The sequence below is a fragment of the Siphateles boraxobius genome, unplaced genomic scaffold (genome assembly GCF_051911475.1).
Source record: "Siphateles boraxobius isolate OS27281-9 unplaced genomic scaffold, OSU_SipBor_1 19, whole genome shotgun sequence".
In the NCBI taxonomy this organism is placed as follows: domain Eukaryota; kingdom Metazoa; phylum Chordata; class Actinopteri; order Cypriniformes; family Leuciscidae; genus Siphateles; species Siphateles boraxobius.
Genome location: NW_027508799.1, coordinates 30,361,230 through 30,376,519, shown reverse-complemented (window position 1 = coordinate 30,376,519; position 15,290 = coordinate 30,361,230). Strand labels below are relative to the sequence as shown.

Below are 15,290 nucleotides of genomic sequence, written 5' to 3'. Positions count from 1 at the left end.
GTGTGAGAGGGGAAGGCTGGTTACATAACAGAAAACTGAGAGCCCAATACATATTTACAATCTTCAAACCATGCTTCAAACCTATTGAACTTCCGTGACTGTCCACCAAATGACTCCCTGCTGCCCTCACCTGGTGGGATCAGCAGCCTGCAGGCCACTCTCTTTGGTCACAATCACTTTATAACCCATCTCAGCTTGAGGATCGCCTCTGCGTTCATTGTCCTCATCTTCCTCTTCTTCCACATGCATAATCCCAAATACTTCACCAGCATCAAATACCTAAAATAGAAAGAAAATCTATTAATTTACCTCTCCAAACAAGTTCAAACAACATTGGAGTCGTGGTACTTGGTTTTATTCGTGGGACAGTAAGACTATTATTTAAATAAAACTATTTATGAATATTTGCAGTTTCATAAAAATAAAACTACTTCCAGACGCTGTCAAACTGGCACACATACATTCACAGCAGTGACGGTTGTGTAATTTACCTCATTGGCTAGTTTTAAATGCAAACTCTTCCAGTAAAGCGGAGGGATTCTTGCCGCCTTTAAAGCGGGACTGTGCAGAGAGAGGAAGACCTGATACTCTTCATCCTCCTCTCCGTTCACTTTACCGTTCTGCATATTTGCTAGTTTTCTTTCTGACAACTTCATGTGTGTATGTACTGTGCAGGCAGCGGTGCACTATGGGTAACGCGTTTAAAGGGCCAGCGCGTCTGATTTAGTTTGTTGTATTATAACGTTAATCAGTCCGATCATTTTATGCCAATTTTAAGTTTGAAAAACAATCAATAAATGAGGGACACACCGTATAAAATTAATTTATTATCCTTTCAATTTTACTTTGAATTAACTGTAAGAAAACGGCTACTTAGTAGATAAATCAATTAATGAATGGAATTAAAATGATTATTTTTTTAAATCGTATTTTTAGATTAGTATCCGCTAAGAAAAATTACAATGTATAAAACAATCCGCCCAGCAACAAGACCAATACCGAACTATATTGCTTTATGTGTTATCATTAATATAAAATCTAATACAAAATTGTCTTTTAGTTACAAACTAACATTTATTTCAAATTGTTTTGTCTTCGAGACTTTTTGCCAGTTCGTTCCTTCACAACTTCTGTTTATCTAATCTATAAAACGTTTTATGCTCAAAATATCTATTATTGTTTCGATTGACCAATCAGAATGAAGCATTCCAGAAATCCGCAAGCAACGCTTTTTGTAAGGTTACTTTTTCCAAGTTATTTTACAAATAACCTTTGATAGTGAAATACAATATGGTAACAAAAAATCTGAGACACATATTTACATTAAAATCACTTAAAATTAAAATGGAGTAATTAATTACATACATATAATACATTCTGAATTTGTAGTAAAATGACAGAAAGCTTTCCCATCCAAACATGTACACACTAAAAGGGTATTTCTTCTGAAACTGTCTTGTTTTTTACACACACACACACACACACACACACACACACACACACACACACACACACACACACACACACACACACACACACACACACACACACACACACACACACACACACACACACACACACACACACACACACAAATTACATTATTTTATATATTGAACTTCTTTAATAACACATTCTGTCTTTTATCATGTTCAGTACCATTTTTATTTACAAATGTCACTATTTGCCAAGACATTGCTGTGAGGGGGAGAGAATGGAAGATGAACAGGCTCTTTAATGCATGATATATGAAATCAAAATATGAATGGGCTCAAATGGTTTATTTGATTGTACACATTTGTGGCATGGACTTGTGTGGCACATATTAAAAGTATATTGAGGTTTTAGAGATGTACTAGCACCAATTATAATGTAAACTCTGATATGCATACACTGTCCACATCAGCAAAACACAAGGTACAGGCTGATACAACAGATCAAACTACAAAACACATCTTTGGTTCTGAATAGAGAAAGGCACATTTGGAGATTGTGCATAATATCACGGGAGGAGTGCTTGCCTTGACATGATATATTTAGTCTCAACGCTGGATTCCAGAGCATTAACCTACCCAAGCTTATCTCTCCCATTGCCTAATTTTGATATGAATGACCAGGGCAGTCATGTATATAGTTTCCTAAGCTGAAAAGGTTCTGCATTGGTCCATTTGCTTCTCATGATTACTTTGTGAGCCAACAATAAAGCACATCTGCTTAGAGGAAGGGCTTGTGTTGTTAATAGGACTGTCCGGTGGGTTTAGAGAAGAAGCCGCATTAAAGTCTCCAGGAAAAGTCCAGTTGTAACTATCAAGGTTGCTGGCAGAATGAAGTACGTGTCCGTTGTAGTTCGTGACAGGCATCTGTAAATCTACCATTGCCGGTTCACTCACGCATCTTCTCAAGGGGGCGCCACTGCACAATAAAAAGGACGACAAGACATTCAAGACATTTTGAATTTGGCTGTTTTGTGGAATAACATTGATCTCTGATTTCTCATTCTAGGTATAACTTATATTCCACATATTTATTCCAAACACAAAATTATTAAACTTGGATTTATTAAAATTTCAAATTGTGTAATATAATTTAGATTATCAGCATTAAAATAATTTACACCAAAATCAATAGATTACAGATTTGAAATAAAATATCAGACGCTCAGCCAACGGTTTGTGACATCTGAGACTGAGAGTACCTCGAACAATTCCTGAGGGGTCTTACCTGCTCGTCTCTGACGCTGCACCTTTCCAAGCCAGTTTGTAAACACCGCCTGCTACCTCAGCAAACCAGCGCACATCTGCAGGGACTTCTGGGATCCACTCCCAAAACCTTTCAAACATGAACAGCACACAGCTGAAGTTAAAAAAATCATCTGGCATCCATACAGATATTATCATGGAGTCATTGGGCAATAGAGAGTTCAAGTGATGTTCCAGACCTCTGAGCTGCAGAGTACGCTGATTCCACCGGCAGTGTGTACGGCATCAGCATGTAGGAGGCCACGCGCAGCGGCAGAAAACCAGTCACCTGTGCCAGTAGACCATGCTTTTCTCTGCAGGCGTCGCAAAACACTGTTAACACATGTACATAGTATGGATTGAAGTAATATAGTCAGTCACAATTTAAAGTTAAATAGTTAAAATGTGGCGCGTTGCACACCCTGTTCTAATGACGCAAGATTTGCAACTATGGCAACTGAGAAGGCCATTCTTTGTGTTCTTTTTGTAGAATTTTCGGAGTCTGATGAAATCGGTATAAATAGATATTTAATACTGCAAAATACGCTCGATTTTACAGTCACTGCCCTTGCTGTCCAGAATAAAAGAGAACATCCCAATCAAGTGAAGGGATTTGTGGAAACTGTAACATTTGCTTTGCATTTCAAGATGAAAGACAAACATTTCAGGTGAAGGATAATACACTTCTTACCTTCGAGACTGTGTTATGATCTATTTTACCTTATTATTAATATTGTGAGTATTAGGCTTATCATTATTGCTGATCACTGTTGATATGCGATATTTTTACTATAAACCTCTTAAGACAAACATGTCTTCTAATATCTTCAATTGTTGTGTATACCGAGCTGCAGCGGACACATTTGTAAACGACTTTACTTGGACCCAACTTACTTGCGAGCTGTCTCTTTAATACCGCGTGGTTTATAGACATGTTGCTGCTGATTGGGCTGACATTTTTGACACACCCACCAAACAAGAGAAAAGTATAGCAAACTTTTCTTTCACACCGTTTCCAGGAAACATGTCGTTCATCCCGGAAACCGTAGCAAAACGTTGCGCACCGGTTTGAGCTTGAACATGCCCCTGTTGTGATTGGTCAACTCTGCTCTGATTGGTCAGATGGCCCAGTCTGTTGTGATTGGTCAACCGCTTACAGCTAGTGTCAGAAACGAAAGGCCCATTACCACATCTGAATTTCATGCATCTTCAGCACTTGATACACAGTGCGATCTGTGTTTGTGTTTGGAGCTCCGTCGAATTGATTCATTAATCGCTGATTTTCTTCTTTACCACTCATTTATAAACAAGCACTTTCTATTTTTATATCATGTGAACTTATCCTCGACACTATTCCTTATAAAAAACAATCGGATTGCTTTGATATCGCTACTTAGATCCAACTTTCCGAATCTCGGCTACTAGCCTTTAGCCCGCTAGCATTTCACGCGTGGCCTCGCGCCTATCGACCCTCTCATTTTACACCCGTTTGACTGAAAGGATACGTGTTATATCCATCATTTCAGTCCTAAATTAGTAGTGATATTGGTAGTATCACTACTAATTTACTGTTCATCTGTTATAATGGCGAACATATCGGATGTGTGTCTAACGTTACCTCTGAGTGCAGGTGAGGACACATTCGAGCTGGTTTCGGTACGATTGGAGCTGGAGTCGGTGGAGAAACAGATCCGCGTTCTGCTGGTGAAGCAAGCCGAGCTGCGAGATCGGCGATCAACGCTTGAAACATCACGCGCCGATGCTCACAAGTCAGTGGTTAGTAACTTTTTGACTCCGACTTCGTCTACTCCGTGCGTCTCTCTGCCCAGGAGGACGCGATCATCTCTGCCTTCATTCACTCCGGCACCGAGGCAACACCACGGACCCTGGGTGATCCCACAGCGGAAGACACGAGCCAGGACCAGACCAAGGACTTCCCCCCCCCTCCCGGTCTTCGAGATCTCCACCCGGAACCGCTTCTCCCCCCTTCGCGAGTCGGAACGTGACACCGCCGTGATCATCGGCACTTCCATGGTCCGTCATGTCCGTGCTACCTCAGGTAAGCGTAAGGTGCGCACTCACTGCTTTCCTGGTGCTCGTGTTCTTGATGTCGCTGCACAGATTCCCGAGATCCTGAACGGTGACGAGCGCGTCGGAGCTGTGGTCCTACACGCCGGGACGAACGACATCAGGCTGCGGCAGACGGAGGTTCTGAAGAAGGACTACAGAAGCCTGATCGAGACGGTTCGCAGCACATCGCCTGAAGCAACGATCATCGTGTCTGGACCGCTTCCCACGTACCGACTAGGACAAGAAAGGTTCAGTAGATTATTTGCTCTAAATGAATGGTTAATGTCATGGTGTAATGAACAGAAACTGCTCTTTGTAAATAATTGGAATCTGTTCTGGGAGCGACCTAGGCTCTACCGTGCTGATGGCCTGCACCCCAGCAGAATCGGAGCGGCTGTTCTGTCGGACAACATCTCCAAGACGTTACACACCATATGACTAGTAAGTCAAAGTCCAAATCACAGTCTTTGCTGTCCCAACTTAATTGATATAAGTAGTGTAGAACATTATATAGAAACTGTGTCTATTCCTCGCTTAGTGAGGCCAAACAATAAATCTAGTGTAGGATCTAGCAAAAATCTTATTGTAATTAAACCAGAAAATCTAAATATCAGTGAACAAAAACAATTTCTAAAGCTAGGTCTTCTAAACATTAGATCGCTCACACCTAAGGCGGTTATTGTAAATGAAATGGTCACAGATAATAGTTTCGATGTACTTTGCCTTACTGAAACCTGGCTTAAACCAAATGATTATTTCGGTCTAAATGAGTCCACTCCACCAGGATACTGTTATAAGCATGAGCCCCGTCTGATCGGTCGTGGCGGCGGTGTTGCAACAATCTATAGAGATATTCTTAATGTTACTCAGAAAACAGGTCACAGGTTTAATTCGTTTGAAGTACTTGTGCTAAATGTTACGCTCTTAGATGCAAGAAACAAATCCATATTATCTCTAGCCTTGGCTACCCTATATAGACCTCCAGGGCCCTATGCTGATTTCCTAAAAGAGTTTGCATACTTTCTCTCAGATCTATTGGTCAATGTCGATAAAGCAATAATTGTTGGAGACTTTAACATACACGTAGATAATACAAATGATGCGTTAGGGACTGCGTTTACAGATCTATTAAACTCCTTTGGGGTCACGCAAAACGTCAGTGGTCCCACTCATCGTCTAAATCATACACTAGATTTAATTATATCATATGGAACCAATCCAACTGATATAAATATTATACCGCAAAGTGATGATCTCACTGATCATTACATGGTAACTTGTATAATACGTACTGCTGAAATTTGTCACGTTGCGCAACGTTATCGACCAGGCAGAACAATCCTTCCAACCACTATAGATAGATTCTCAAATAGCTTACCTGATCTATCTCAGCTGCGCAGTGCACCCAAACAAACAGATGAACTAGAGGAAATGACTAGCAGTTTGAGCACCATGTTCTCTAGTACACTAGATATTGTTGCACCAATTAGATTAAAAAAGGTAAGAGAGAAAACTAAAGCACCATGGTACAACAGTGCTACGCATGCAATCAAGAGAGAAACTCGTAACTTAGAGCGTAAATGGAAACAAACTAATTTAGAGGTCTTTAGAATCGCGTGGAAAGACAGGATGTCACGTTATAAAAAGGCTCTAAAAGCAGCAAGAGCTGAGCATCTCCGCAAACTAATAGAAAATAACCAAAATAATCCAAGGTTTTTATTCAACACCGTGGCTAGACTAACAAATAAACAAACATCACCAGAGCAAAATATTCCATTACAATATGGTAGTAATGATTTTATGAATTACTTCAATGAGAAAATAGAAAGCATCCGAAACACAATTGTAAATATACAATCCTCTATGATGTCTTATGATTCAGCCTCAATTATGGCCCCTCTAGAACAACTACACCGCTTTACAACTATAGGACAGGAAGAGCTAAATAAACTTATCATTGCATCGAAACCAACAACATGTTTATTAGATCCAATACCCACTAAACTACTGAAAGAAGTGTTACCTGTAGTCGAAGAGCCTCTTCTTAATATTATTAACTCGTCTTTATTTTTAGGTCATGTTCCAAAAATATTCAAGCTGGCAGTAATAAAACCTCTCATTAAGAAACCGCAATTAGATCCAAATAACTTAGCAAATTACAGACCCATCTCAAATCTTCCATTTATGTCTAAAATACTAGAAAAAATTGTGTCCGCTCAATTGTGCTCTTTCTTACAAGAAAATGATATCTATGAAAAATTCCAGTCGGGATTCAGACCGCATCATAGCACAGAAACTGCGCTAGTTAAAATTACAAATGATTTACTTTTAGCTTCTGACCAAGGCTGTATCTCAATACTAGTTCTACTCGATCTAAGCGCTGCGTTCGACACTATCGATCATAAAATACTCCTGGATCGACTACAAAACTACACTGGTGTTCAGGGACAGGCATTAAGCTGGTTTAGATCTTACTTATCAGACCGTTACCATTTCGTCTGTCTAAATGGGGAAAAATCAAAGATAACGTCAGTAGACTATGGAGTACCGCAAGGATCGGTGTTAGGCCCTCTGCTATTCTCAATATATATGCTGCCACTTGGTAATATTATAAGAAAACATGGAATTAATTTCCACTGTTATGCTGATGACACTCAATTATATATCTCATCACGACCAGATGAAAACACTAACTTATCTAAATTGACAGAGTGTCTAAATGATATAAAATGCTGGATGACGTGTAATTTCCTGCTATTAAATTCAGATAAAACGGAGGTATTACTTATTGGTCCAAAAAACTACCCACAAAATCCCTTACAATACAACTTTAATTTAGAAGGATGTCCTGTTACTTTATCCACTACAGTAAAAGACCTGGGTGTTATACTAGACCGCAACTTGACTTTCGAAAATCATATTTCATATATTACAAGAACAGCCTTTTTCCACCTTAGAAACATTGCTAAGCTACGCAACATGCTATCTGTTTCTGATGCAGAAAAGTTAGTTCATGCATTCATGACCTCGAGACTAGATTACTGTAATGCTTTATTAGCTGGCTGTCCTACATCCTCAATCAACAAGCTACAGTTAGTGCAAAATGCAGCTGCTAGAGTTCTTACTAGATCAAGAAAATATGATCATATAACACCTATTTTATCATCTCTACACTGGTTACCTATTAAGTTACGTATCAATTACAAAGTATTCCTACTGACCTATAAAGCCCTAAATGGTTTAGCTCCTGTGTATTTAACAGACCTTCTATCGCCATACAATCCATCGCGCTCTTTAAGATCACTAAATTCGAGGCTTCTGGTCATTCCTAGGATATCTAAGTCCACTAAAGGAGGGAGGGCGTTCTCGCATTTAGCTCCTAAACTCTGGAATAGCCTTCCTGATATTGTACGAGACTCAGACTCGCTGTCCCAGTTTAAAACTAGATTAAAGACGCATCTCTTTAACCAAGCATTCACTTAATGCTTAACCTTTGATACTGCTGAATCAGTTCGAATGCATTAACATTATGAACATCAGCTATGCTAATTATTTCCCATCTGCCTTTCTGCTGTTATCTCGGGACGCTAGTCCCGAGGTAAATAGCGTTCGTCAGCTCCAGTTTGTATCCAGCCTCTCACGGAGACTTCAGATGCCCCAACGCCTGTGAAGAGACGACTCGACGCCTGTGAAGAGACGACTCAAAGCCGGCGATATGTTATGCCATAAATTAATACTTGATTAACTAACTGTATTTTTCTATGTACATTTCCGAAATGCAATTTCTGTAAAGCTGCTTTGAGACAATGTGTATTGTGAAAAGCGCTATACAAATAAATTTGAATTGAATTGAATTGACAGTGATACGAACAGTAACGATGCATCAGTTTTACCATATCAATTCAAGCTCAAGTCCTCATCCTTTGAAAGCGCATGCAACAGCGTCATCTCGGATCATTGCATTGTTTGCGGACAGCCATTATGCAAATTTGTAACAAATGTAGATTCAGAAGACTAGAATTACGGATGACTCTTTTCGGCAGTTCAGAATCGGTTCATTCTTTTGGGAGACAAGAACTCTATTTATCGTGCACTTTTGAAACTTTTCAGAGCTTTTACATTCACAAACAGCTATTTTACACACTACATGAAAGGTAATATCTGGAATTTCTGACATTAAGTATAATTCAGTGCTACCTTTCTTAATGGGTGTTGGCAGGTTATCCACAAGCTGTTCATCCAACCACCAGTGGTGTTTTCTCAAAAGGCGGAGTCTCCGCAGTACCCACTCTTTTGTGGTTTCTACCACGACAGGATTCTGATTGCCTGGGCAGCAGCAGGTGGGAGACGCCTGGATCAGAGCCATGTCTGCTCTAGGACACGCTGATTGGAGCAAATCTATAAAGAGACATCACCGGTTATCTTCTAAACCGCAGTGCATATCATATATGGCATAACGTCTGAATGAACATTTGAGATAATAAAGATAAAAAGCACTCACTGTTTTCCTGGAGAAATCGCAAAGCGTCTTTATACCCACTCTGACACATCTCTGCCAGCACCTTCCAAACACATGCAGAGACCATGATTTAATTCATTATTAAAAATGAAATTAATTAAATGATGCTTAGATAAATATGACTCCAATGAAATAGGAAATAGGGATTTTATAACTACACTTAACTCTGGATTCATGTTTCTCAACCATTTAAAACCGGATAGAAATGACAGAAATTATCATGGCAAATTAAATGGGTGAAAACTAAGATGTTGTTATAAAATAAATTAAATGATCCAAAATATCCATCAAAGTGAGACTGCTAATCTGACAGTAAATAAGTTTTAGGGCCACCAAAAAATCAAAATTTGATAATTCTTGTTTTTTATGGAATATTGTAGTATTTATTATAAATGATTTATTTGTGTATATCAATACTTTTTTTTTAATCCACGTGCCCTCGTAATCTTTAATTAAAACAACTTCCCTCCCCACTGGCAGCAACATCTAATCTCTTCTCTGATGACGTGTTCACTGGCACGAGGGCAGGACAACCTGTCACTCACATGAGATCGACCAATAGCAAGCCACAATCATCCAATCAATTCCCCATGGACAAAACCAAGTCCTCCCCTACATTTTTTCTTTTTCGAGAAGCTGTTTCATTCAGATATACAAAACTTCTGTTTCATGCAGACTTTATGTTTCATGCTTATGTTGAAATCTGAAATTTGGAAATGTACTGTGCATGTTCTAGGAAGACCAATGGTGCATCTAACAGCCACTGAACAATAAATATGAGGCATTTAACAGCACGTTTCTCAAAGGCATATGTAAGACGGTGATTGAGTAATGGCATTGCAGCTCAGGCATGTGAATATGCGTGCTTGGTGTCCTTACTTTGGGCTCTGGGGGGAACAAGGCTTTGCTCAGTCTGTACATGTTGTCAAGATTGACTTGTATGCTAGTGTTTGTGAAACGCAGTTCGTGGAAGCTGGTGGAATTGTCTTTTGGACAGATATCACTCTCTCCTGAGAATGGAGAAACAGTGATGGTGTTCTTCAGCTCAGACTGGGGCAGATTATCACTGATTCCACCATCCACATAACGCTGACAAGAAAGAAAAAGAGAGAGATGTGCTATTTTAGGTCTCATTGATCATTCTTTGATGAGAATGAAAAAAAAGAATAAAAAAAAAAATACACACACACACACACACACACACACACACACACACACACACACACACACACACACACACACACACACACACACACACACACACACACACTTGCAGTCAATGAGTCGACCATGGACTCGACTCCTCTCTATACCAAAGTATTCTAGAATCAAATGTGAGTCAAAATTGGGTCATGCAACAGGACAATGATCACAAGCACACCCGCAAATCTACACTAGAATGGCTGAAAAAGAAAAGAATCAATGCGTTGTACTGGCCCAGTCAAAGTCCAGACCTCAACCTGATTGAAATGCTATCAAGAGAGCTGTGCATAAACAGATGCCCACAAACCTCAAAGAAATAAGCAACGTTGTAAAGAAGAGTGGGTGAAAATTCCTTCACATCGATGTGAGAGACTTATAAGTCCCATAAGAAAATTATTACTTTAAGTTATTGCTGCTAAAGGTGTTTCTACGAGCAATTAAATCATAGGGCATACTTAGTTTGTCACACATGGCTTCTTCCTTCTGGCTTTATTTTTGTTAAATAAATAATGACAGTGTAATATGTCATATGTTTTTGACCTGCTAAAGACAAGATGATATTTTATTATGTTCTTATACTTAAAACCATAGATTTCAAAAGGGGGTCCTTTCTTTTTTACATGACAGTATATGTATGTCTACATAATATGTATTTGTTTCATACATTTAGAATTGAACATTTTATGTATAAAATATATATTCTTTTAAATACAGATGTTTTTATAAAGGTGGTCAATTTTTCCAAATTTAAAGTACAAATATTACATGCAGCCTCTCAATTAATGTCAACAAGCTGAATATATAGTAATTATATATTTTGTACAGATTATACAATTATACTTTTTTTCAAATAAACAGTTTCAATATAGAATGTCACAAACTTTTACTTCGCCTATAAGTTTTACATTTAGAGTTTGACTAACAGAACAATAAAATAATACATCATTTTAGAACCACTATTTTGATAAAAGACTAAAAGAGCTTAAATTTTTTCCCCATTTTATAATATTAAAAAATATATGTTTAAAAAATATATAAAGGAAGCCACCCCACATTCCCCAGATCCTAATGACTAAATGATAGCTAGGCAGAAAGCAGCACTTTATTGATCCCTGATGAGAAATGTATTGTTTGTAATGAGGCATTGCAGGCTCTTGCGAGTTCAGGGTGGGCTGATTGGTGGTGTGATCAGACCACAAGACTTGAATAACAGCCTTTATTTGTCTTAATAGGTCAACCTCACAGCTTAAATTTACTCAATGACCCACTTCAGCCACAGCTTAATCTACTTAAAGTTTTGATTGATTTTCATTAATCTGGCTTAATTTTTTTTTTATGCAAATCATGATTAGTAATTGGCATGTGTATAAGTAAAGTATCATCTGTATTGCCTGAATAAAGTCCAGGAACTTTGTTCCATACACTAACTAAATAATGAACAGCACTAGGCTGTAACTGTCAAGGTAAAAAGAGACGAAGCTTTACAGGAACTGTTTGACCTCTCAGCTATTTCTATACATTGAAGTCTCCTCCCCTTTCTGAAGAACAAGTACACGATGTACAGACTATAGAAAGGAGCCTAGTTTATTTGCAGACACACTAGGTAACAGTTCTACCAGAAGATCTTGACCAAAACAATAAGCACGTTTAATACTCTTATTCAGGCCAATGTTAGGTCAGTGTGCCCCAGTGACTGAATTCTTTGAAGTGCAATGAACTCCAGTTGCAATGTCCCAATTCTTCCATATGAAATAAAATCCAACTTTCTAGCCATGTCACCTCATACAGTGCCTCATGGATTGGTTGAAGATAAAAATGACATCACTTCTGTTATGAACTTTAATACTTACCACGCCACGGAAGGCAGGAGGGATTAAACCACAATATACGGGAATGAAGCAGCTACAAACAAGAGCCTGGGAATGGAGAGAAAACAGAAAGTGAAAATAGAGTTAGAGCAGTGTTATTTATTAGGCCCGGTTTAAAAATATCGATTTCTCTATTTTAATCGATTCTCATTTTGAAGAACCGATATCAATTCCTTAAATCCAAAGAATCTGTCTTTATTAGTCTATGCTGTTTTCAGTTGATGAATAAATAAAGCTTTGTAGCGCCTCCCATCCAATAAATCGCAATAAGCTTTGTGCTTTGTTACTTCTGATATGATCCAAAGATACCACTTTTATTACGAAATTTAAACAATAACCATCGTTTTGGCACATTTTAATGTGGCGTGATAGATTGCTGTAACGCCTCAGATCAAATGAAGCGCACGTGAACTGATTGTCTCTTTCGCTTTACTATTAGTTACAGCACGAAATAAACATGAATTACCATCATCAGAAGGAGAAATATTTCTGTCCTTGAGGAAATTCGCCATGTACTGTACCTGACAGGCCCCAATTAATCGAAATTGAATCAAATCACAAGCTTGTGAATTGAAATCGAATCAAATCATGAAATTTGTGTCAATCCCCAGCATTTATATACTAGTATAGTATGTATTATGATTTTGAATAAGCTTTTCATTTTATATTTTTGTTATTTGTGCTTTTTAAAAAATATTTCTACTTAGCTTTAATTAATTTTTTATTTCAGTTCTAGATTTAGCCATTTTAGTACTTCAGCTATGAATTATTTCATTTCAGTTAGTTTTCAAAGCAGCATTTGTAAGTTTTTAATCTTGTTTTTATTTCTGCTTTATTTCAATTAACAAGAAAAAAATCCAAAAGTGCATTTTTTTGCTATACTATGATATTAAGTCCCAGACAGAATCTGCATCTTTTTTGTACTTCATTTTTCACTACTTTTGAGAGAAATCTGATTCTTAAATGTGTTCAACTGAGCTCTTTGGACAGCTGAAATGAGCTTAACCGCAATATTCAATATTTCAACAAACACTGGGATTTGCCTAATGATTCTTGGGAACTCCTTCAATAAGATTGAATGACATAATTTTAAGAGCATTATCATCATGACAATTAGTGTGATGTCATGTTATGGCCCCATGAAATAATTTTCATACAGATAAAGTTATATAAATGTGGGTTATTATAGAAAATCCTAGTTCTATGATGCCCTAACCTGGATGAGTTCATCTTTGGAGCTGAAGTCCGACACCAGAACATTTTGCCCGTCCATGACCCGTGTAAGTGACACACACAGTCGCCCAGAGGCCAGTGTGTGCGCATTGGATGGCAGGTCGCGATACAGGCCTCCACGTAGCACCTTTACTATGTTGAATGTTGGGTGCAAAGGGCCCAGATTACGCTTCCGTGCCTCCTTGGCAACATTGATGACATCTTCACAACACTTCTCTACAGCAATGAAAAGAAATGGACACAAACAGTGATTTAAGAAATATGAAAAGGAAGTCAAGAACATAAAATGAACAAAAACTAACTGAAATACAGGTATTGCACATTATTTTTCATCTTTGCTTTTAGTAATACACACAATCTCTGATCCTGTAATAAACCAAAGGTTGATTAGCTCCTGAATCAGCTTTCTAGTTCAGATACAATATGAAAGTGAAAGAATACAGTCATGCAGATGATATCACACAGACTTCCACCTTTGAGATTTACCAAACATGATATAATGGTTTCAGAATCATAATTTGATTATGCATTGATTGCATGTTTAAAAAAATGAAATAAGTTGCCTTCTAATCTCATGCATAAATCAGCAGTACAATTCTTCGATCTGACTTGGATACTGCAACAAGAAAACTCTAATATTGAAGGTTGTCAAATAACTTTAACGTTCATGCAGTGTGAACCACTGGCTCTTGCTTAAATACCCAATAGAAAAAGTTTCTGGATTACATACTCAGAACCGAAGCACATTTTATTGCTCAGAGGTTTCTCTCACATAGCTCTGGAGAGTTTAGTCATGTTTAATCATGTTTCAAATGAGACAGAAAATAAAGTAAAGAGCTATAAAATGAATGTAGCATTGCTCACATATTTTTGGTCTTGTGATAAGATGACAAAAAATGTCTCTTTGTCTAGTAGGAATTGTGTGACTTGGTGACATCATATTAAGCAATGCTGTCTCTTCTATTCATTTAAGGCAGGAAAATGCAGAAATTCCCTAAAAATCTAAAATCATCAAAATGACTCAAAAGTCTAGTAAGCTGCCTACAAAGACAGCACTAATACCTAAGCACGCCTCAGTGGAGAGCACGGATGCAGTGAGAGCCCCTGCCGAGGCTCCGTAGATCTTAGTGGCCCCGCGGATCAGATACGGCGCTTGCTCCAGAAGACAGCTCGAAACACCGATGTGATAGATCCCTAAAAACCCGCATCCAGCGAACGACAGATTCCAGCCTTCCTTTAAATCAAACATGACTGCGGCAAAATCTCAGGCTGTTCTTGCTCGCGTTGTAACTAATAGCAACTAATAGTTGTAAATAAAAGCATCTTCTGTAAAGGTGCTCGCTTGTCTCTGTGCAAAAGGAGTTGCTGTTGTTTAAGAGTTTTGCTCTCGAGTTATTGAATCTGTCATCATTGTAGCCAATAGGAAACTTGCTGCATAATAAAGGCTAGAAAAAGGGAGTAAGCAAGTTCCTGAATAGGCGGGGCTTGTGTCTTCAGTCCACACTGCGCCAGAGCGCCTACTCTCCACGACGTTGTCACGTGGTTTGCGTTACATTCATCCTTTTTATTATTATTATTATTAATTTTTTTTTTTTTTTTACAGTTAATGTATTCGCCGAGCCAGACCAATCACAATAGTTTAAAATTATAAAATGATGG

The 15,290-nt window shown here is 38.2% G+C and overlaps 2 protein-coding genes across 2 annotated transcripts in view; both read right to left on the bottom strand.

The window, feature by feature from the left end:
• Positions 1-694, bottom strand: part of ttll12 (tubulin tyrosine ligase-like family, member 12) — a 71,686-nt gene extending 70,992 nt beyond the window's left edge. The window contains exons 1-2 of the mRNA XM_077234966.1: positions 492-694; positions 131-279 (exon numbers count right to left, since the gene is read on the bottom strand). Of these exons, the coding sequence (XP_077091081.1) occupies positions 131-279; positions 492-656 (314 nt within the window). The 5' untranslated portion in view covers positions 657-694. The remainder of the gene's footprint in view (positions 1-130; positions 280-491) is intronic.
• Positions 695-1,641: 947 nt separating this feature from the next.
• pnpla3 (patatin-like phospholipase domain containing 3) lies at positions 1,642-15,095 on the bottom strand. The gene is made up of 9 exons (XM_077234967.1): positions 14,694-15,095; positions 13,615-13,847; positions 12,381-12,446; positions 10,207-10,416; positions 9,310-9,370; positions 9,006-9,206; positions 2,939-3,071; positions 2,722-2,829; positions 1,642-2,412 (listed from the first exon to the last, which is right to left on the bottom strand). Exons 1-9 carry the CDS (start codon positions 14,878-14,880, stop codon positions 2,139-2,141), a joined length of 1,473 nt encoding a protein of 490 aa, XP_077091082.1. The 5' UTR covers positions 14,881-15,095; the 3' UTR covers positions 1,642-2,138.
• Between the last annotated feature and the right edge of the window lie 195 nt (positions 15,096-15,290).